Source organism: Dasypus novemcinctus, chromosome 4 (assembly GCF_030445035.2).
Source record: "Dasypus novemcinctus isolate mDasNov1 chromosome 4, mDasNov1.1.hap2, whole genome shotgun sequence".
Taxonomy (NCBI): domain Eukaryota; kingdom Metazoa; phylum Chordata; class Mammalia; order Cingulata; family Dasypodidae; genus Dasypus; species Dasypus novemcinctus.
In genome coordinates, this window is record NC_080676.1 from 44489401 (window position 1) to 44512139 (window position 22739).

A 22739-nucleotide genomic window follows, 5' to 3' on the forward strand; every position below is an offset into this window, starting at 1 on the left:
GATTTGCTAAAGGTCCCTGGGTTAATAAGGGGCAGCAGCAGAATTTGAACCAGGGTCCATTCGTATGGGCTCCTCCTGGCACACATGGAGCTGTGAGGGCAGCAAAGTCTGCCCGCACTGCATGAAGCTACCAAAGGATATCACTTTCCCATATGCCTCTGCGTTCCTTTCCTTGGGGCAAGCAAAGCTCATCAGTGCTATAACTTTAGAATCCAAAGGGTGTGATAAGACATGCATCAAAAAACTTAGTGTGTGGGCAATGTCAATAACAGACATTGACATTTAGGCATTTAGACAAACACATTTAGGCCTTAACTGTGATCCACAGGACTGTTTATGAGAAATGACGAAGCAGTGAGAATTCACCCAACTGGTCTTGGTCAGGAATGTCTAGCGCCCTGCCTAACACACTGTTTTTACACAGGCTTTTCCCCAAGCCTGTTACTACACAGGAAAGATAATATCCCATTTCTCCCTTTCTTGCAAAGGTAGACTTTAGGAAGATGAACACTTTGAGAATATATCTATTGATTTTTGTTTTTCATAAGCAAATTATTTCAACCTAATTTTAAGTCAAACTTGGTTTGACTAAGTTAATGTAAATACAACCTCAGATGTTGGTCCTGAAATCTCTATAGGTTGAAGTTTTTATCACTGGCCTGGAAGATGGGGGTTCCTGGCTCTGGCACTGGCTCTGACACCAACCAGCTAAGTGCGATGGGCAAGTCATTTAACCAACCTAAGCCTCAGTGTTCTCATCTGTAAAAAGAGGTGTTGACCTTGAAGATATCTGAGAACCTTTCACTATGATTTTATGGTTTCATCTATTTGTGTATTTGCATAACTAGTTACATACAGTTAATTCTCGTTATTCAGATAGGTATGTTCTATAATGTTGCAATAAGCTCTGAATTAGCAAATACTGAGCTCTCACTGCTATGGGAAATACAGAGTGAGGGTCTTGGAAGCCTCTGGTCACAACATTTTCCCCAACCTATCAATATATAACCTTGTTTATATTCTGTTGAAAGACACCTTATTTAATACCTACTGTTGGTTCAATTAACGCTGAGCTCATGGGCAACAGCACTCTAATTCGTACCTGAATGGACTTGGTCTAACACGTCTAATTTTATAAGGCTTATTGCAGCCTTCTTGCACTTAGGAGCACTAGACAGCACACTTAAGCGCTATGCTTCAGGGTCATACTAAACACAAAGTCATCCAGAAAAGGAGAAAAATGCAGAAATGTGGAGTTGAATGGACTGCAGGAAGAACACTCATTTACAGTGTGAGAGTGGAAATGAGCAGGCAGAAATGTGCACATCGGGCGACCTAAAGTTTTCACCACTCTATTGGGCATGACCACTGTGAGCACTGATTTTGGGGTCACAAATACATGTTAGCAGGTAGGCAAATTCACAAAGATGGAATCTGTGAACAATGAAGATCGACTGGAGCAGCAAACTACCAAATGTGTTTCCGGGAGCTTGGCACAGCCTCATCCTTGAAGAGAGCAGGGCTACAGAGCCCCGGAGGAGGGGAGGGACTGTGGCGGCTGCTGCCCGGCACCTACTTCAGTCCCGGAGTCCATCTCCTGCGAGTGGGTGGAGACGCGCCCCAGGCCCTCGGTCGGGGTCCCGGCGGGGGAGTGGCTCTGCTGCACCAGGTCCGGAAGGTTGATGTGCCCGGCGAAGCCGTTGCTGTCACTGTGGCCTCGCTTCTTGTCTCCAGCTGTCTGAGGGGACACAACATTGGGAACGTTAGAGGGGGTGGGCAGAGGTCACGGCAAAGCATAGGGGTCTCCAAAGAGACCCACCCCGGGTCTTTCCATTTTACCTAATAAGAAAGGAGTTACACTTCATTGTATTTAGTATATGAATTGACTCTGAGCCTTGACTTCTGGCACGAAGGGCAGTCAGGGGTCACATATGGAGTGGGGTCCCACATGGGCAGGGGCTGAGAGTGGGGCCTGGACTTTTTTTTTCCCCTTCCCTTCCCCCACCCCACCCCCACCCTGCTGTTTTTGTTCTGTGTCCATTCACTGTGTCATCTTCTGTATCTATTTCTTTTTGTCTTCTCTTCTTGTCTTTCTCCTCTAGGATTCAATGGAATTCGATCCTGGGGAGCTCTGATGTGGAAAGAGGTCCCCTGTCAATTGCACCACCTCAGTTCCTGGTCTCTGCTGCGCTTCACCTTGACTCAACCCTTCGTCTCTCTTTTGTTGCGTCATCATCTTGCTGTGTAACTCACTTACAGGGGCACTGGCTCACTTCATGGGCACCCGGCTTGCTGTGCAGGCATTCATGCAGGCGCTTGGCTCACTGTGTGGGCATTCAGCTTACTGCACAAGCACTGGCTCACCATGCAGACCCTGGCTCACCATGTGGGCACTCACATGGGCACTCGGCTCACCACATGGGCACTTGATGTGTGGGCACTTGGCTCACCACGGGGGCTCTCAGCTCACCATGCGGGCACTGGCTCGCTGTGCAGTCATGCTTTCTCTTCTTTTTCACCAGGAGGCCCCAGGGATTGAACCCGGGTCCTCCCATGTGGTAGGTGGAGGCCTTATCACTTGAGCCACATCCGCTTCCCGTGGACTTTTGAGATCCTCTGCAGATCATATTACCAGGTTACAGAGAAACAAACCCAAGAAATGGATCCGTGTCTTAAAATCATGCTGTATTACAAGAAAATGGCAGAGATAATACTAACCCACCCCCTCATCAGTCACAGGGTCAAAATAATGATTAAGCTAATCAGGTCTGATGGGAGTTACCAAAAACCATTGAAATGATCAAGAAGATTATTTGAAAATATGCATTTACATCCATTATCACTAGTGTTGAAGCAATCAATAAGCAAATATTGTTTCTTGTGATAGGAGCCAGTAACAAGTGAAGTCATTATGATTAGCAAAGCATTTGGAATACTGTTATAGCACCCTTTTAAAAAATCTTTTAAAGGTACTTTATAATGTATATAATATGTTAGTACAGGAGGACAAAATAATTTTTTTTTTAATGTACTGGGGCTGGGGATTGAACCCCGACTTTGTATGTGGGATGCCGGTGCTTAACCACTGAGTCACATCGGCTCCCCTGAGTTGGTTTTTTCATGTTTCCTTGTTTCTTTTTGTTTTTAGGAGGTACCAAGGACTGAACGCAGGGCCTCCCATGTGGGAAGCAGGTGCTCAACTGCTTGAGTCACATTCGCTCCCAGCAGGCTCTAAATTGGTTACTGAAGGGTTGCATGACCTAACGAGTTTGGAAACCACTTCTCTGGAGAGCAAATCTTCCTCCTAGAAATTCCAGAGAAGCAAGACAGGATAAAAGGACAACTCCAGTCCCCAAAAGCCAATGCCCACATTGTAGACCAAGCTAGTATTGCAGTTTCTAATTCAGTATTTATGCAACAGGCAACTGGGGTTCCTGAGAGCAGATCTGATTAAGGAATGATCTCCCTCTGCCTCTTTCATTCATTTACATCACTGAGTACCTACCAAGTATTAGCTGAGCACGGAGGCTCAGTGGGGAAAAGGCAGGACACTGCCTGCCAGCATGGGGGCCGGCATGGGCAGGGATCCGTGCCGTTTCTTGACCACCTCACTGGCCTGGCTTCTTTCTTCTGGAGCCTGTCCTGGCCTAGCAATTACAGCTCTGACCTGCCTCTGGCTGGAAGCGAAAGGAGGGACTTCAAGATGAAAGACTCCAGCGTTTCTGAAGGGGTGTGTCATTGGAGTTAACAGGAAAATGAAGAAATAACTGGGAAGTTTCCTCTGCTCCTTGGCAACTTGCTCCTGGATGACACCTGGCTGGATGAGGGCATTTCCTGGGTTCATTTTGTCACCGTGCTCACCTGCAGCTTGCACTAGTACCTATTCTCAGAGTCGAATGTTTCATCTTCTAAATTGCATCTAGGAAGCTCAGTCCTAATTTATCTTATTATCCCCTGCTTTATGTGTACTGGGCAGCGTTTCCTTCCTTCTAACTTCCCTTCAAATACAGAAAAGATTTTTAACATTCTCCTCCAACTTCCAGTAGCATAAATCACACATTGTCTCTTCAGAATTTTGCAGTCCCTCTCATATCAGCGGCATTTTGCCTCAAGGCAAAAATGGATGCAGACACTTTGGTTATAAAAGAAAGGCGTGAAGAGGCTAATGAAGGGAAAGGGCCCAGACGGTGAGAAGCTTGAAGGAATTCTGCCAGGACCCTGGAATCGGCCCACTACTGAGTCATCGCCCTTTTTGGTCATTCAGCCAACAGCTTCTTATGAAACACCTTTGTTACATCCACAGCAGTCCTGCCTTCTAGAAACTCATTAACAGACCCCCAATGACCTCCAGGCCCCTCACCATCCCTCTGGGGGTGGGCACTGACATATACGTTACATGTTCTTTCATTGAATCCTCACAGTTACAGTATAGGTCAACTTCCATTATCCCCATCGTGTGGATGACAAAACTGTGGTACAAAGAATTTAATCGACTCGCCCCAAGTCACATGGTTTGTAAGTGGTGAAATCAAGGTTAGAACCCAGGCAATCTGGCATCAGAGCCCAGGGACCCTGGACTGTGCTGATCGTAACTAGTGACTCTCCTCCCTGGCCACAGCTGCCAGGACCAGGAGAGGAAACCTGAGCCAAGCAGGATCAGATTCCCAATGTCTTAACTGTTAAGATGGAGAGATATGAGTCAGCCTCTTCCAAGCCTCTGAACCAGGATGGGTGAACATCTTGCCATGGAGGAGTAGAGGAGAGCGCGTTCATGCATAGGGAGAGGAAGCTGGTCTGCAGAGGTGGGGGGCAGGGAGGAGAGAAACAAAAGAGAAATGGGACTTTTTAGGAAGACAGCAGACTAGAAAGACACAGGGCCCTCTTCTCTTCCAGAAAAATAGCGGAGGACAGGCAGAAATGGTCTGGAAAAAAATCGTCTATGATTTAGGACACCAGGGGGAAGGCTGGACACTGCCCGGAAGAGAGAGGGACAATGGAAGAGAACTGTGATGGCAAAACTGTGAGTTTAAACTGGCGGCAGCTACTGCCTGCACTCTCCTTCACACTAAAGACACTACAGAATTCTTAGGCCTTTGGGCCAGTGGCTACAGACAAAGTGGGCCCCGGAAATCTACCTCACCAGGAAAGTGGAGAGAGAGGGACAAAGCCAAAGGCTGACTCAGTTTTTGACCCACAAATTTGGTTTGCTTTGTCCCACCAGCCCTTCCAGGCCACGTCATTGTTTGCTGTGGGAGCCAGCTCAAAACTAAAGAGATCTGGGACTAAAGAGATCTGACCCTCTCAGTCTCCCTCTCTATTAACCGGGACTGATTGTTGAGGATGCAGAGGGGAATGGAATTATTTCCTACCTGGAAAAAGGGAGGAGGATGGAAAACTGTCTCTGAGAAAGTATGAATTACAAGGCTCTTAGACTCGGGGCAGGAACCTCTATCACACTGATCCAGTACGTGTCGCAGCAAAAACACTGACCAGGCATTGAACTGAGAGGGCTGCCAAAGCATACCATTCGCTGGCAGACTAAGGAAGTGCACATGAGGAAATTAAAAGTAAACAAGAAAGGCTTTTTCCAGCCTTTATAGCTTCCCTCAAAAGGCCCTAGAAATTAAATCTGCTATCCATTATAGGGTCCAGAATCCAGTTTGAGTAATTAACAGGGACAATCCTTAAGACCCAGAACAGGTTGAATCAAGAATCAAAGAACACACAGACTCCCAATGAGAGAGAGAAAAATTATCTGAGTAAACTCACCATCCTAATCAGAAGCCTTGACAGCAGCAAAAAATTATGAGCCATGCGAAGCGGACTTGGCCCAGGGGTTAGGGTGTCCGTCTACCACATAGGAGGTCAGTGGTTCAAACCCCGGCCTCCTTGACCCATGTGGAGCTGGCCCATGCGCAGTGCTGATGTGCACAAGGAGTGCCATGCCATGCAGTGGTGTCCCCGTGTAGGGGAGCCCCACGCACAAGGAGTGCACTCTGTAAGGAGAGTCGCCCAGTGCCAAAGAAAGTGTAGCCTGCCTAAGAATGGCGCCGCCCACATGGAGAAATGACACAACAAGATGACACAGCAAAAAGAAACACAGATTCCCGTGCCACTGACAACAACAGAAGCAGACAAAGAAGACGCAGCAAATAGACACAGAGAACAGACAACCAGGGTGGGGGGGAAGGGGAGAGAAATAAATCAATAAATCTTTAAAAAAAAATTATGAGCCATATTAAGAAAACGGAAGGCATGGACCAAGAAAAGGAATATATCAAAGCCCCAGAAGAGACACAGGATTTGAGGCAACAAATTAATGAAATACACACAAATTTCCAAAATCCAATTAATGAGATAAAAGACAATATAGCTAAAGAGATAAATGACATCAAGAAGACACTGAGTAGGGAAACGGACTTGGCCCAGTGGTGAGGGCATCCGTCTACCACATGGGAGGTCCGCGGTTCAAATCCCGGGCCTCCTTGACCTGTGTGGAGCTGGCCCATGCGCAGTGCTGATATGCGCAAGGAGTGCCCTGCCACGCAGGAGTGTCCCCCGCGTAGGGGAGCCCCACGCGCAAGGAGTGCACTGGTAAGGAGAGCCACCCAGCGCGAAAGAAAGTGCAGCCTGCCCAGGAATGGTGCCACCCACACTTCCCGTGCCGCTGACGACAACAGAAGTGGACTAAGAAACAAGACGCTGCAAATAGACACAGAGAACAGACAACCGGGGGAGGGGGGTGAATTAAATAAATAAATCTTTAAAAAAAAAAAAAAAAAGAAGACACTGAGTGAACACAAAGAAAAATTTAAAAACCTGAAGAGAAAAGTAACAGTGCTCATGGGAATGAAAGAAAAGACAGGTGAGGTCAAAAACACATTAGAAGCATACAACAGTATACTTGAAAGGATAGAAGAAAGAATAAGTGATACCAAAGACAGAAGAGCTGAAATTGAAGACAGAAAAGAAGAGAGAAAATAATGGGGAAAATTGAGTAGGGGCACAGGGAGTTGAATGACAACAGGAAACTGAACAACATATGTGTAATGGGAGTTCCAAAAGGAGAGAAGAACGTAAAAGGGACAGGAAGAGTATTTGAGGAAGTAACAGCTGAAAATTTCCCAAGTCTTGCAAAAGAAATGAACATGTCCAAAAAGTGCAGTGTATCCCAATCAGGATAAATCTGAACAGACCTACTCTAAGACACATACTACTCAGAATGTCAAATGTCAAAGAGAAAGAGAAAACTCTGAGAGCAGCAAGGGAGTAACAAACCAATTATACACAAGGGATGTCCAGTAAGACTTAGTGCAGATTTCTTATCAGAAACCATGGAGGTGATAAGACAGTGGTATGACACAATTAGGATACTGAAAGAGAAGAACTGCCAGCCAAGAATTCTTTATCCAGCAAAACTGTCCTTCAAATATGAAGGTGAGTATAAAATATTCACATACAAACAGAAACTAAGAGAGTTCATGAAAAAGAATCAACCTTTGAAGGAAATATTAAAGGAAGCCTTAGAGCCTGAAGTAAAAAGATAGGAGAGAGAGGCTTGGAGGAGAGTATAGAAGAAAGGATAACCAAAGAGTAAAAAGACAGATAAAAATAAGATATAGTATATGAAAACCAAAGAATAAAATGTAAAGGAAATAATGCATTTACAGTAATATCACTGAAGGTGAATGGATTAAATTCCCCAATCAAAAGATATAGGCTGACAGAATGGATAAAAAACCATGAGCCATCCATATGCTCCTTACAAGAGATTCACCATAGACCCAGGGATATAAACTGGCTGAGAGTAAAAGGTTGGAAAAAGATACTCCACGCAAATAGTAACCAAAAAAGAGTAGGGTTAGTTGTAGTAATATTGGAAAAAACAGACTTAAAAAAAGTTATAAGAAATACAGAAGGCCATTATGTATTTATAAAAGGGACAATCCACCAGGAAGATATAACAGTTATAAATATCTATGCACCTAACCAGGGTGCCCCAAAACACATGAGGCAAACTTAGGCTAAACTGAAGGGAGAAATAGACACCTCTACAATTGTCATTGGAGACTTCAACACACCACTCACATCATTAGATAGAACAACTAGACAGAAGATGAATGAGGAAATACAGAACTTGAACAATATGAGAAACACATTAGACCTAACAGACATATACAGAGTGTTACACCCAAACTCAGCAGGTTATACATTCTTCTCAAGTGACCATGGATCTTTTTCCATGACTGACCATGTTAGGTCACAGTGCAGCTCCCAATAAATATAAAAAGACTGAAATTATACAAAACACCTTCTCAGATCATAACGGAATCAAACTGGAAATCAATAATAGACAGGAAAGAGGTAAATTCACAAATTCAGAGGTTGAACAACACACTCCTAAATAGTCATGGATCAAAGAAGAAATTGTAAGTGAAATCACTAAATATATTGAGACAAATGAAAACGAGAACACAACTTATCAAAATTTATGGGATACAGTGAAGGCAGTCTTGAGAGGGAAATTTATAGCCCTAAATGCCTATACTAAAAAAGAAGAAAGAGCCAAAATCAAAGATTTAACTGAAAAACTGAAGAAATTAGAAAAAGAACAGCAAAACAATCCCAAAGCTACCATAAGGAAAAAAACTATAATAAAGATTAGACTGGAAATAATTGAAATTAAGAGCAAAAAATAAAGAAAATCAACAAAACCAAAAGCTGGTTCTTTGAGAAGATCAATAAAATCGACAAACCCCTAGCTAGACTAACAAAAGAGAAAAAGAGAGAAGGTGCAAATAAATACAATTGGAAATGAAAGAAGGGACGTTACAATGGACTCCACCAAAATAAAAAGAATCATAAAAGGATGTGATGAGAAACTATGCCAACAAACTAGGCAACCTAGACAAAATGGACAAATTCTTAGAAATGCATGAACAACTTATATTGACACTACAAGAAATGCAAGAACTTAACAAATCAATCACATTTAAAGAGATTGAATCCATCATCAAAAATCTCCCAACAAAGGAAAGTCCAGGACACCAGATGGCTTCACAGGTTAATTCTACCAAGCATGTCAAAAAAAATTAACACCAACCCTGTTGTTTTTTTGAGGTTCTGGGGTTGAATCTGGGACCTTGTATGTGGGAAGCCTGCATTCAATCACCGAGCCTGAGTTGTTTTTTTTCATTTGTTTTGCTTGTTGTTCATTTTGTTTTTTTTCCAGGAGGCACCAGGAACCAAATCCAGGACCTCCCATGTGGGAGATGGGAGCTCACTGCTTTAGCCACATTCGAACTCTTCCAAAAATTGAAGAGGAGGGAAAATCCAACACATTTTATGAAGCCAGTACTACCCTAATACCAAGGCCAGATAAAGACAATATAAGAAAAGAAAATTATAGACCATTCTCTCTAATGAACATAGATGCAAAACTTATCAACAAAATATTTGCAAATAGAATCTAACAGCACATCAAAAGACTTATACATCATGACCAAGTTGAATTTATTCCTGGAATGCAAGGGTGGCTCAACATAAGAAAAATCAATCAACATAATATACCACATTTACAAACTGAAGGAAACAAAACCACGATCATCTCAATTGATGCAGAAAAGGCATTTGACAAAATCCAGCATCCTTTCTTGAAAAAACACTTTGGAAGATAGGAATAGAAGGAGGAAAATTACTCAATATGATAAAAGGCATATATGAAAACCCACAGCCAACATTGTACTCAATGGGGAAAGGTTGGAAGCTATCCATCTAAGACTGGGAACAAGACAAAGATGCCTACTGTTACTATTGTCACTCAACATTATACTAGAAATTTTAGCCAGAGCAATTTATAAAAGAAAAAAAACTTAAAAATATCCAAATAGGAAAAAAAGGAAGTAAAACTCTCATTATTTGCAGCTGACATGATCCTTTATTTAGAAAATTCTGAAATGTCTACGCAAAGCTATGTGAGCTAATAAATGAGTTCAGCAAAGTCCAGGCTACAAGATCAATATACAAAAATCAATACTATTTCTGTGTACTAGTATTGGGCAATCTGAGGAGGAAGGCAGGGAAAAAAAATTCATTTACAATAGCAACAAAGACTCAAATACCTAGAAATGAACTGAACCAAAGAAGTACAGATCCTATATGCAGAAAACTACAAAACAATATTAAAAGAAATCAGTGAAGACCTAAACAAATGGAAAAACATTCCGTGTTCACAGACTGGAAGACTAAATATCATGAAGATGTCAATCCTACCCAAACTGATTTATAGACTCAATGCAATACCTATCGAAATTCCAATAGCCTACTTTACAGAAATAGAAAAGGCAATTACCAAGTTCATTCGGCAGGGAAAGTGCACCCATTAGCCAAAATATCATGGTACTGGCATAAAGATAGACACACAATCAGTGAAATGTAACCTGAGAGTCTAGAAATAAACCCTCACCTCTATAGCCAACAGGTTTTGACAAATCTACCAAGTCCATGTTAATGGGACAAAACAGTGTCTTCAACAAATGGTGCTGGGAGAACTGGATATCTATAACCAAAAGAATAAAAGAGGACCCCTATCTCACTCCCTATTCAGGAATGAACTCAAAATGGATCTAAGACCTAAACATAAAAGCCAGGACCATAAAACTACTAGAAGAAAATATAGGGATACATCTTCAAGACCTTGTAGTAGGTGGTGGTTTTTTGGACTTTACATCCAAAGCACACACAACAAAAGAAAAAATAAATGGGACTTCCTCAAAGTTAAACACTTTTGCACCTTAAATGACTTTGTCAAAAGGGTGAAAAGGCAGCTGACTCAACGGGAGGAAGTATTTGGAAAACACATGTCCAATAAGGGTTTAATATCCATTTGTGTTCTTCTACATCCCAAATAAATGACCACTTCATCCATCCTCCAATTAAAAAAAAAAAAGAGAGATATTACAATTCAACAATAAAAAGAAAAATGATCCAATTAAAAAATGGCCAAAGACTTGAATATATACTTATCCAAAGAAGAAATACAAATGGCAAAAAAAAAACAAAAAACAAAACAAACACATGAAAAAATGTTCAACATCATTAATGATTAGGGAAATGCAAATTAAAACTACAATGAGATATCATTTCACACCTATCAGAATGGCTGCAATAACTAAGACAGAGAACTACAAGTGATGGAGAGGAAGTGGAGAGAGAGGAACACTTATTCACTGTTGGTGGGAATGTAGACTAGTACAGCCACTGTGGAGGACTGTTTGGCAGTTCCTAAAGAAGTTGAATATAGAGTTGCCATGTGACCTTGCAAAACCACTACTGGGTATATACCCAGAACTGAGAGGAGTGACACAGACAGAAATCTGCACACTGATAGTCAAAGCAGTGTTAAACACAATTGCCAAAAGATGGAAACTACCCAGGTGTCCATCAACTGATGAATGGATAAACAAAACTGTGGTGTATTCACAGGATGGAATATTATATGCAGCTGTAAGAAGAAATGAAGTCGTAAAGCTTATGACTGCATGGACAAACCTGGAGGCCATTATGTTTAATGAAGCAAGCCAGACACAAAAGGACAAATGCTGTATGTCTGCACTACTATGAACTAAATCTATTGGGTAACATTGCATGATTCCATTTATATAAAATGTAAATATAAATCAATTTATAAAGATGAAATTAGATCAGTGGTTATGTAGTGCTGGGGAAGGCATGCTAAGGGGTGTACAGTTTTTCTTTCTGGAGTAATGAAATGGTTCTGAAATTTTTTTGTGGTGATGAATGCACAACATTGTGCTCATACTAAAAGCCACTGATTATACACATTGGATCTATGGTATATGAATAGATTGCTATAAAACTGCTGAATAAATAAATAAATAGCTATGCAAGAATAGCCAGAGATAGCAGCTATGTACAGCAGGGTAAAAAGAGAGAGACTGAGAGGTGAAGAGTTTTCTTGTTCACTTGTTTGATGTGTTTTTTGTTCATTATTATTATTGTCGAAATAATAAAAATCCTCTAATAATGATTGAAGTGATGAATGCACAACTATGTGATTATACCAAATACCACTGACTGCACACCTTGGGTAAATTTTGTGCTTTATTAAAATGTACCAATAAAATTGATGTTTGAAAAAAAAGAAAAGAAAAAAGAAAGAAACGTGGAGGAAAGCAGAGATAAGGGTGGGGGAGTGACAGTGAGAAAAGCCCTCAGACTCTTTATTACTTTGTAGTTTCTGGTTCCAGTCATGCAGAGCCTTGGCTCACTTCCTACCTTTAGGTTTTTTTCCATGCAATACCTCTGCATCTTTAATCTCCTAACTCTGCTACCTACATTCCTTTTTTTTCTTTTTTTAGCTTAAGCTGTTTTAAGTGTGTGTGTGTGTGTGTCCCCCCCCCCCCCTGCCATTATTTGCATCCAAAAGAGCCATCATGGTACTGGGTGGGGTAAACAGACACTGGACATCTGAGACCAGCTGGTCAGGAGGGAAGGAGTTGTGGCAAAAGGCCTGTGCAGCCTCCGAAGAGGAAGGGAAGCCAAGTGGGTCTCCCAGGGTCTACAGGTGAAGAGTGGGCAGGCAGTGGGGAAAGGAGAATAGCTCTTCTAGCTGATAGGCCCCCACTGACCAGGTAGCAGACAACAGCTGGTGTGATATGTCCCAAAACCAGAGCAGGGAAAGGTCCTATGGGGGCACAGGTAGAACCACAGAGGAAGGAGTGTGGCCTGCAGGGGTGGGATTCGCGCATCTGACAAGATCTTGGGTAGTAGAGCCCGTGTGTTCCCACTCACGTGAGAATGGGGATTTGAATGATTTCTCCTTGATGCTGGAGATACCTATCTTGGGCAACTGATCTAATCGCACCCTATAAGCTAAATCCTATTACAGTGAGTTTTTAGTTTACTTTCATATTATTTTGTCAGTGACATACTTTAACCTGCTTTTATCTTTTGAATGCATGTGCTTTTAATGGATTTCAATTTCAGCTCTATTTTAAAAGTCTACATTTGGGGAAGGAAGAGTTTGGAAATTCGGAGGGCAAAAAATTGTTGGGCCCTCTATAGATCAAATTTACACAAGACACTGATGAATGCTATTTCCAAAGTCACTGGTTGTGGTCAGAGAACACTGAAATGCTATAAATGATATGGAGCTATTAGGATGTGGCTGGCAACAGAGCTGAAAACATGGCTTCAAACATCCTCTCCCAGGTACTAATTCCATCAAAAACACTCAAACCAATTTTAAACAATCTTGGAAATCAGAACCCTTTTACTTTGAAGCAAAGAGTAATTCACTCCAGAACATTCTCCCTCATATTTTCCCAAGTGGCAAGCTTTAGCGGTAGGTGCTTTATTCATTCACCACATTGAAATTATTCTCACCCCATTGGGCGATTTATATACCACCACTACACAATGTCAACTTCAGCAGCCAAGTCCATTTTTCATTTCAAGCATACGTGAAAGGATTCCTTAAAGCCTATTTGAAAGATTTGGCCAAGCCATAAAATGAAATTCTAGCACGTTGCTTTGTGAACTAGCCTTCCGGTTATAGCCCCACTGTCAATTATTACTTCAAAGGCCTTAAACATCTTAAAGCTACGGTTCCTTTCTTTCTCACAAAAGTGAGATGCCTTCTGACTTTTCAGAGAGCAAATCCTGAAGTTAGGGTTTCCCAACTTTATACTGCCTGAAGAAGGATAATAGTAGATGATACATGTTTACATTTCAAAGAGAAGGTGGGGAGTGATAGCAAGTAAAAGGAGAATTCGACTATCTGGAGAGAGAGAAATAAAATAAAATCGTTAACATGTATTGAATGAGTATATCTATTAACTCATTTGACTCTCCCAACCACCCTGGGAGTAACATACTATTACTTATGAAATTTTATAGAAAATGGATGCAGGAGTAATCAACTAAACCTTTGCCCAATGCCACCAGCCATTACTTTGCTTCCAAGTGAAGTCCTGTTCTCCAACTTAATTGGTGATGATAAAGTAAAAAAGAAGAAAAACCCAATTCTAGTTTGTCAAGGCACTTCTGGTTAGCACAGACACAGCAGGGAGCTACTGCATGTTGGAGGGATAGGAGAAAAGGAACATAGAGCCTTCTCAAAATAAAAAAAGTTCTTGGAGTTTAAAAAAAAGGAAAATCATACAAAGTGCTAAGGTACATGTTTAAGTAGATCTATATATTTCTTTATTCTGTCACCAAAATAGCATAAGGGTCTTTTTAATGTTAAATGAACTAGATAAGATGATATCACCATTTCTCAGAACTACTAGGAATTTTCTATATGAAATCCACAGGATGAAACCATGAGGAGAGGAGGCTTAACAAGGCCATGGATGCTAATCAGAGAGCCCAGTCGCTGCTGTTTTCCTGTTGTAAGAAACATCTGGGCTTGCCCGTTTTATATGCTCACGCTCAAACTCCATATTCTAATTTGCAAAACTCCTGCTGTAGAACTTGGAATAATGTAATTAAGTCACACTGCAAAAGCTTGGAAAGATACAGGAAAAGAAGGTGGCGGACAATTAAAACCATTCAACCATTTAGAAGCAGAGGTTCTCCTCCACCCAGTTTCCATGCTGAAAATACATGCTGGAAGCATTCTTCAAGACAACGCTAAGATAAAAGCCACTTAAGAAATGCACTTCCTCTACACAGTTTTTTATACCAACTTACCTCTCTTATCATCAAGGTTCCTTCTCTTGAAATACTGCTGCTGAAAGTGTCTGTGTGAGACGTCTCCAGCCCATGTGTCCCAACCATTCCCACAGTGTACTGCTCACTGCTCCCTGGAGCTCCTGTTGGGCTGAGAAGGGAAGGAACAATGTTGATGACAGTGTTCATTTAGGGACTACCTGCCTCCTGTCGCAATAAGTTTTAATGGGATCTGATGCCTCGACTGGTTTCCTGCTTCTACAGCATCCCCTTTCGGCCTGTTCTCTGTCAGAAACTGAAGTTGGTGTGAGGGACTACCACATCTGCCTGATGCCGGTTCTCTGTTCTCATCTCTGACCAACAGACATCTGATCTGCTTTATTTTTTAAATTATAGATGCTGTAGGTTTATAGAAAAATCATGCAAAAAATACAGATTTCCCATATACCACCCTATTAACACTTTGCATTAGTATGCTTCATTTGTTATATTTCATGAAAGAATGTTTTTATAATTGTACTACAAACTATAGTCTATCAGTTACAATAGGGTTCAATGATTGTGTTAGACAGGTCTGTTTCTCTAAATTTTTTTCTAGTAACACAAGTACAACCTAAAATTCTGCACATGTGGTCCCCTCTGCCTGAATGCTCTTTCCCACCCTGACTCTTGGCTGATTCCCTCTCATTCTGATTTCACCTTAAATGACTTTCCTGGAGAAGCCTCCTTTGGTCACCACCTATCTTTGTATTATTCTTCCTGCCCCTCTTCTTTATCTTCACCCTTTTCCCTCAACAGTGCTCTCATCACAATTTGCAATTCTTTATCTTTTTGGTTCTATTGTACTTTCTCCCTCTTTCTAGAACCTCTGCTTGTGAGGGGTAGGGTCCTTTCTCTTTGTTCATCACTGTACACCCAATATCCAGCATAGAGGCTGGCACATAGTTAAGAGTGTAAAAAATAATCATTAGATAAATGGATCTTACATTTCTTTATAGGAAAAAAATATCAATTAAGGGATTTTTTTTTTTAAGATAGATTTATTTCTCTCCCCTTCCCCCCCACCCCGGTTGTCTGTTCTCTGTGTCTATTTGCTGCGTCTTCTTTGTCCGCTTCCGTTGTTGTCAGCGGCATGGGAATCTGGGTTTCTTTTTGTTGCGTCATCTTGTTGTGTCAGCTCTCCATGTGTGCAGCATCCATTCCTGGGCAGGCTGCACTTTCTTTCATGCTGGGCGGCTCTCTTTATGGGGCGCACTCCTTGCGCGTGGGGCTCCCCTACGCCGGGACACCCTTGCATGGCAGGGCACTCCTTGCGCGCATCAGCACTGCGCATGGGCCAGCTCCACATGGGTTAAGGAGGCCTGGGGTTTGAACTGCGGACCTCCCATGTGGTAGACGGACGCCCTAGCCACTGGGCCAAGTCTGCTGCTTAAGGGATTCTGGTTTACTGGAGCATTCACCAGCTAGGTTATTTAAATTATAAGGTTTTTGGTATTTTTGTAAACCTCTATAATCACTCTATACTGTAGTACTTTTATTTCATTTATTTCTTGCTCTTGTTGTTTAAGATATAATGGGAGAAGGTTAAGAGGTTCTTGATGCACTCCCTGAGAGCACCCAGACCAGCTGTCTTCTGTGTGTCTGGTGGCACAAAGCAAAGTCAGAGTTCAAAAAATGGTAATTGACTGCTCATATGAGCATCACACTGCTGCTATCAGAAATGACTCAGACTTAGGAACTCTGGGAACCTGAGAACAAGAATGGCGATGTGGGCTCAGGTATAGGCGTGGTCCAATGTGGCTTTAGGAAGAGAGATTCCAATTTTCAATGCTGTATTTTAGCAGCTGCCTCCCTTTTAAAGTAGCTTAAGAAAGGAATCAGGCTTGTTTTTCTTGTTAGGTGTATTAATTGTACCTTTTACCATTTCCTTCCATTTTAATAGTTTCTTATTTATTCAAAAAATGTCTGGTCCCTTGGATTCTACCGAAGTGCAATGGTTTGATTAAATATTCAATCCAAGAAGCAAGAAATATGCAATATTTATAACATCTCTGGGGCAGAAAAGAAATATTTCAAGGATTTTCATCCAAAATAGAGGTGAAAAGGTAAGTAGATGAATCTACACAAAACAAATGTTTTTAGCAAGACACTTACTTTGAAATTATTAAACTGAGAAGTGGATTGAATGAATATAAATATACGATAGAACTGATGTGCTTGAGAAGAAATTCCAAAGAAGCATTTTCAATATTTCTGAAAGGAGCTATTAATGGCAGTACAGAAACATGGAAAAAGATATATAGTGCTGCCATGAAATCCTGGCATATTGATAGATCAATAAATCAGAATAGTTCTCAAACTGTGATTTCTTTAGTAACATTTGAAATTTTATCTTATCTTGTGTTGTTATGTAATTACTTTTTTTTTTAACCTGCTTTAAATTCTTGTTTGGGACAAGATAGTATAAAGCAAATATATCAATAAGTATTTATGAAGAGTGAAAGCCTTATAGGTAGAAGCAAATTTTCTTCTATGTAAGTTAGGTTTTCTTTCTTTTTTTTTCCACGGACAGAGTCTAGATTGATGTGGTGCCAGTGCCAAGTTGACATTCTGTATAATCACGTTCTCCTTCGCCATTCAATTCTTGTGGGATTAAAGGTAAAGGATATTTTGGCCTGACTTATTATCATTGTTATTACTATTACCTTGATGATGTTCTGATTCTATCCAATTATTTTAATCAGAATTTTGCCTTTATGGATGAGTTTTCATTTTTAAAAAGTATTTTCTAGAGCCTGTAAGATAATTCCTCGATTAATTTGACATTAGCTCAGTTAAGCTTTTCTTAATTTTTGCAATTTATTATTTTACTAAAATTTTCATCATTGGTTCCAAATTCTTTTCAAGTAAATTGTATAGCAAAGATGTGATACATCAATCAATCTTTTTGTCCATCTCATCCTTCAGAAGTTTCTGTGGCCACTATTTCTAAAAAACAAAATAAAAACAAAACAACCCACAATTTTTCTGCATCAGTTTTAAAGGTCTAAGTTTTAGTAAGATTTGGTTCACCTGCCAATTTTTAGGCACTAGTAAGTTTTACAGTGTATAATGTTAGCCACGCTCAGGTTTTATTTATTGTTGAATATTTTTATTGATACCATTTTTTTCCTGGGTCAATTTTTATACTTTCTATTTTATGAGCCAGAACTGCTCTATCTATGATAAATTTTTATGGTGAACAGTTCTGGCTATTTTGAATTTATTTTGTATTATTTCTACCAGTAATATTCCTTATAGACTGAATAAAAGATAGTAATCTGTATTTCTTCCTTAGTTTGTTGAACGGTGAGTAGTTCTTCTTAGATTGTTCTGTTGTGTAGTATTGTTCTGTTGTATTACTAACACAATTCTTCTGTGTAGATCTGCTCATTCTGTGCACCTTGTATTAACTGCCACACCATTAACGGTGCGACAAGCAGGCTATAGGGTCCAAAATGACTCCACTGTCAAAATGGTACTTTCAATTAGATGAGACCATAAGGTAAAGGCACCACTACTATATTCATTTGATATGTGACTGCTCTGAAATGAATTCTTCCCTGCTCCCGTGTCAATTTGTTTACATTCCCAGTCCCTGCACTTAACTGTGTAATAAGTAGTAGAAGTATCCACGTTTCTCTCCTAAAACGATGCCTTACTCATCTCTGAATTCCCAATATCTAACACAGTGCTGGTATGTAACTGGCCATTGAATTGAATAAGGTCACAGTAATCTTAGCTGTCTTTATGTTTCAAAACAAATGTGGCTCTTTTAAGGAAGGTTGTGTGTGAAACGTAAGTGTATCCTGCTGCCTTTAGTATTTTATTTGGTGAGCTCAGCCAACTGTTTACAACAGCCATACCTGAAGAAGCAACCCTACTCATAAAACATTGAGGACTGAGGGTGTCTGATTATTTCTAGGTGCACGTGGTGGACATGCTGGCTTTTCTGACCATTTTTTTTTTTTTTTTAGTACCTTTCTCAGGGGATCATGTAGTATAATACTGATTTTAGACATTGGTATGCCATTTTAAAAGGCAGTGATTAGATCTACTCACTGAACATACAAACATACACCTTAGAAAAAGTGACAGGAAGGAACAGGTAACACACCTTGGTAACAAGAAGTAACACCTTATACATCAAGTAACACAAGGTTCATCTTTTTTACCGGTTTAATTCAGGGCAATTTCAAGAGAAATCACTACCCAAAGAAACTGTAACTACTGCTTGGCTTTCTGATGGGTTTGAGAGTTATGCAGGCATAGCCTGGAAGGTTTTGCACAGCTTATATATCTGCTCTCTAGATGTCATATGCCATGAGCAAATATAAAGAGTCTCTTTGATGAAGAATTCCGCAACTGTTCCTTGACTCATTTATCATTTCTTTTTCCTTTAGTATTTCTTATTTGGGGCATGGAATCATATTACTTTATTATCTACATGTCAGCTCTATGTGTGTATTTTGCCTGACCAGTGGATTTTAATTTTCTTTGAGGGGAAGGATTCCCCTTCACAGTATTAGAGACAACTTGTTGATTGAATAAATAAACAGCAGTATGCAAAAACTAATATTTCTCTCTCTTTCTCTGTATACATAGACCTATAAATCAACATACATATACAATGATTAGGATTTAGGGTCATATGTAAATCTATGTATATACTACAGAGGGGTTCACCCTGATAAATTACCCTTGGTAAGGCCACTTGTTTATTTGTGCAGATACTTATTTGTACAGTGGGTGATGAAGGGAAAGAAACAGGTTACAAACAGAAGTATTTAGCTTTGGAAGAGAATGGATTAGGTGACTCTCCACCCCATCACACATCACCCTCAACACAGCTCTACCATGATACTCAATATACCATTCTGCAATTGACAGACCTGATTAACCTTGTATCTTTTGTCCCAAGCACTGTATCTGGCATGTAAGTAGTAGTTTAAAGCCTCTAGCAGAGATTTTATTCAAGTTTGTTGTCAAAACATAGCTAGTTTAGAAAATGATGAGTGGTTAGCTACAAGGGTAATTATTAGCATGTTTAAAATGTCCTGGGAAGCAGACTTGGCCCAGTGGTTAGGGCGTCCGTCTACCACGTGGGAGGTCCACGGTTCAAACCCCAGGCCTCCTTGACCTGTGTGGAGCTGGCCCACGCGCAGTGCGGATGCGCACAAGGAATGCTGTGCCACTCAGGGGTGTCCCCGCGTAGGGGGGCCCCATGTGCAAGGAGTGCGCCCCATAAGGAGAGCACTCAGTGTGAAAGGAAGTGCAGCCTGCCCAGGAATGGCGCTGCACACACGGAGAGTTGACGCAGCAAGATGATGCAACAAAAAGAAACACAGATTCCCCTGCCACTGACAACGACAGAAGCAGACAAAAAGAACAACACGTAGCAAATGGACACAGAAAACAGACAGCTGGGGGGGAGGGAGAAGGGAAGAGAAATACATAAAATAAATCTTAAAAAAAAAAAAGATAACAGTCATGTAGCAATATTGATTCGGTAATTGGAACAAATATACCACACTAACATACCATGCTAATTATAGAGGAAACTGAATGCAGGGAAGTTGAAATTATGGGGACTCTTTGTACTATCTGTTTAGTTTTTCTGAAAATCTAAAACTGTTCTAAAAAGTAAAGTCTATTAATAATAAGAAGTGAACACAAGAGCAGTGATTTTTAAAAAACACACACAAAAAGCACTAGGGCTAAAACAGTAACTGTAACATTTTACAGTTAAGTGATGCTTTGTTGTAAAATTATTTTCCAGTATAGACTGGAGGAAAAATTGGCTGTCAAAAATGCTATAAAGATTGTAAAAAATGAACACAAAAACAAAGTACCTCCACTGATTAGAAGGAAAACCACAGGAAATTTACTGTAATTAGGCCACAGGTTTAGAACTATAATTTCCTCTAATTGGATTTGTCAAGGTGTTCCTGGAGGTATTGATTTAATTCAATTTAATACATATTTATTGAGCACCTGCCATATGAAAAGCCCTTGGTTTGGCACTGGGTAGTGGGAAGAGATGTTGAACAAGACATGGTCCTTGAAACTAAAGAGGTGAGCATCCAGAAGTGCATAGAAACATAACACAAATACTAAAATACAAAGCAGGAGGCAAGTAAGAATGAGGGATGGAGAGAGAGAGCATTCCAAGAAAAGGCACAACACTGGAAACATGCAAGGCATTTTTAAGGTCCAGTGAGGAAGTCAGTTCAGCTGATTATGGGCCCTCGGGATGACCAGGCCCATGAATCAGGCCATAGTAAGAGATGGGAGGGCCGTACAGGCTGAAGGCAGAGGACATTGCAGCAGCTGGGGTAGAGACAATGGGGTCAGAACCATGGCTTTTTAGGGGGCATGGAAAGGAGGGAACACAAAGATATTCTAATGGTTTTGGTTGCACAGACTGCATTATTTGTGGGATTTTACAAAATTCATCTATACTAGTAGTAGATGTCCTAATGGTCAAGACCGTGTCTTCTAAGTATTTTTTTGAACCGAAACACGGGCTGGAACTTGAAGGAAGATGCTACCATAAAAGGATGCTGCTTCAGTTGCTTGATATGATGCTAACTGACTTATATGCCTTTCCTTTCCTTCCTCCTATTCTAGAAAGCTTTTATTTTTTCCTAATTTTACTAGTACATGCTCATCATAAGATTGGGGATATACATAAAATAAAAATCCCTCATAGCTGTAAATTCCAGAGGCTGTCACTTTTATACTTTTGGTCTAGTTCCCTCTACTCAATATTTTTCAATTCATTAATTGGGGAACACTATCTTACTGCATTGTTCTATGTGCACTATTATAGATTATACTGTATACTTTCAATATGAAACCAGCACCATACATAGAAAATAGTTTTTTTAATATCAGAAAAATCCATAGATGTTTATCTGAATGGTTCATGCTCCATTTCTGAAAAGTTCTTTTGTATACACCTCATGATAGTGAGCCATGCTGCAATATATTTATATATTTTTACTTATTCTCTAAATATATATAGCACAAAACATAAAGGTTTATCTTAACAATAGAAAATAAAGGTGTTAAGACGGGTTGGGAGTATACGGGGACCTCTTATATTTTTTGAATGTAACATTTTTAAAAAATAGAGAAAAAATGTATGTAAGAAATACTTAGCTCTAAAATACCCTATTCTTAAAGAAATAACTGTTTTATAATGGATTTTTTAATAGTGAAATTTCTCAGTCTAACAACTATCATATCATAGAACAGATAGTATATATTTTATACATATATAAAAATAATTTATTTACCAAACTGGAGTATATACATACATGAACATACCTATTTGTATCCCACATTTTCTCACAGTAGTTTTCATATAATTATTTTAAAATACCATTTTAATAGATCATCAATTAATCTAGAATGTACCGATTCTTCAAGAGCCTTGTCGAGTACTACCCCACTGTAAGAATTCCATGATGGCCCCAGTTTACTATTTCTTACCTGACAAATAGTAACAGGTCCTCTTAATTGCTTTACCAGTCTCTACTCTCATCTTTCTAGGTCATCTTGCTGGAATAATCCCCCTCATACAGAGCACTGATCATATCACACACGCCCCAACCCCCACCCAGCTCAAAAACCTTCCATGGTTCCCCAATGGCTACATGATAAAGTCTGGTTCTTCTTCTTAGTCTGGTTCCATTAGCCCAGATTTTTGCCTACTGCAAACCCTATGTTTGCACCAAACCCAAATTTCTGTGCCTTTATTTCAACTCTTCCCACTGCCTGGTATTCTACTATTGACCCACGTCCCTTTCTATTTTGATGATAGGTATTTGTGTATATGTCCTTCCTTGAGATTAGGCTATAAACTTTTTGAAGCCAGGGCTTGCAATTTCAGTTCAGTGCAATTAAATATAAATCGTAATCACTGAAGATCAACTATATTCCAAACACCCTGTGAGGTGTTGCGAGTAGAGAGATAGGTAAGACACAATCCCTATCCTCAG

General features: G+C 40.3%; 1 protein-coding gene across 11 annotated transcripts in view; it reads right to left on the reverse strand.

Annotated features, from left to right (window-relative positions):
* Positions 1-22739, reverse strand: part of TNIK (TRAF2 and NCK interacting kinase) — a 435835-nt gene that overhangs the window by 23752 nt on the left and 389344 nt on the right. For 7 of the 11 annotated variants that reach the window (XM_058295284.2, XM_058295286.2, XM_058295289.2 and 4 more), the window contains 2 exons: positions 14716-14845; positions 1577-1738 (listed from right to left, as the gene is read on the reverse strand). In XM_058295284.2, the coding sequence (XP_058151267.1) occupies positions 1577-1738; positions 14716-14845 (292 nt within the window). Of the gene's footprint in view, positions 1-1576; positions 1739-4677; positions 4795-14715; positions 14846-22739 lie in introns of all 11 variants that reach the window. The other 4 variants (XM_058295283.2, XM_058295287.2, XM_058295282.2 and 1 more) reach the window with 1 other exon arrangement.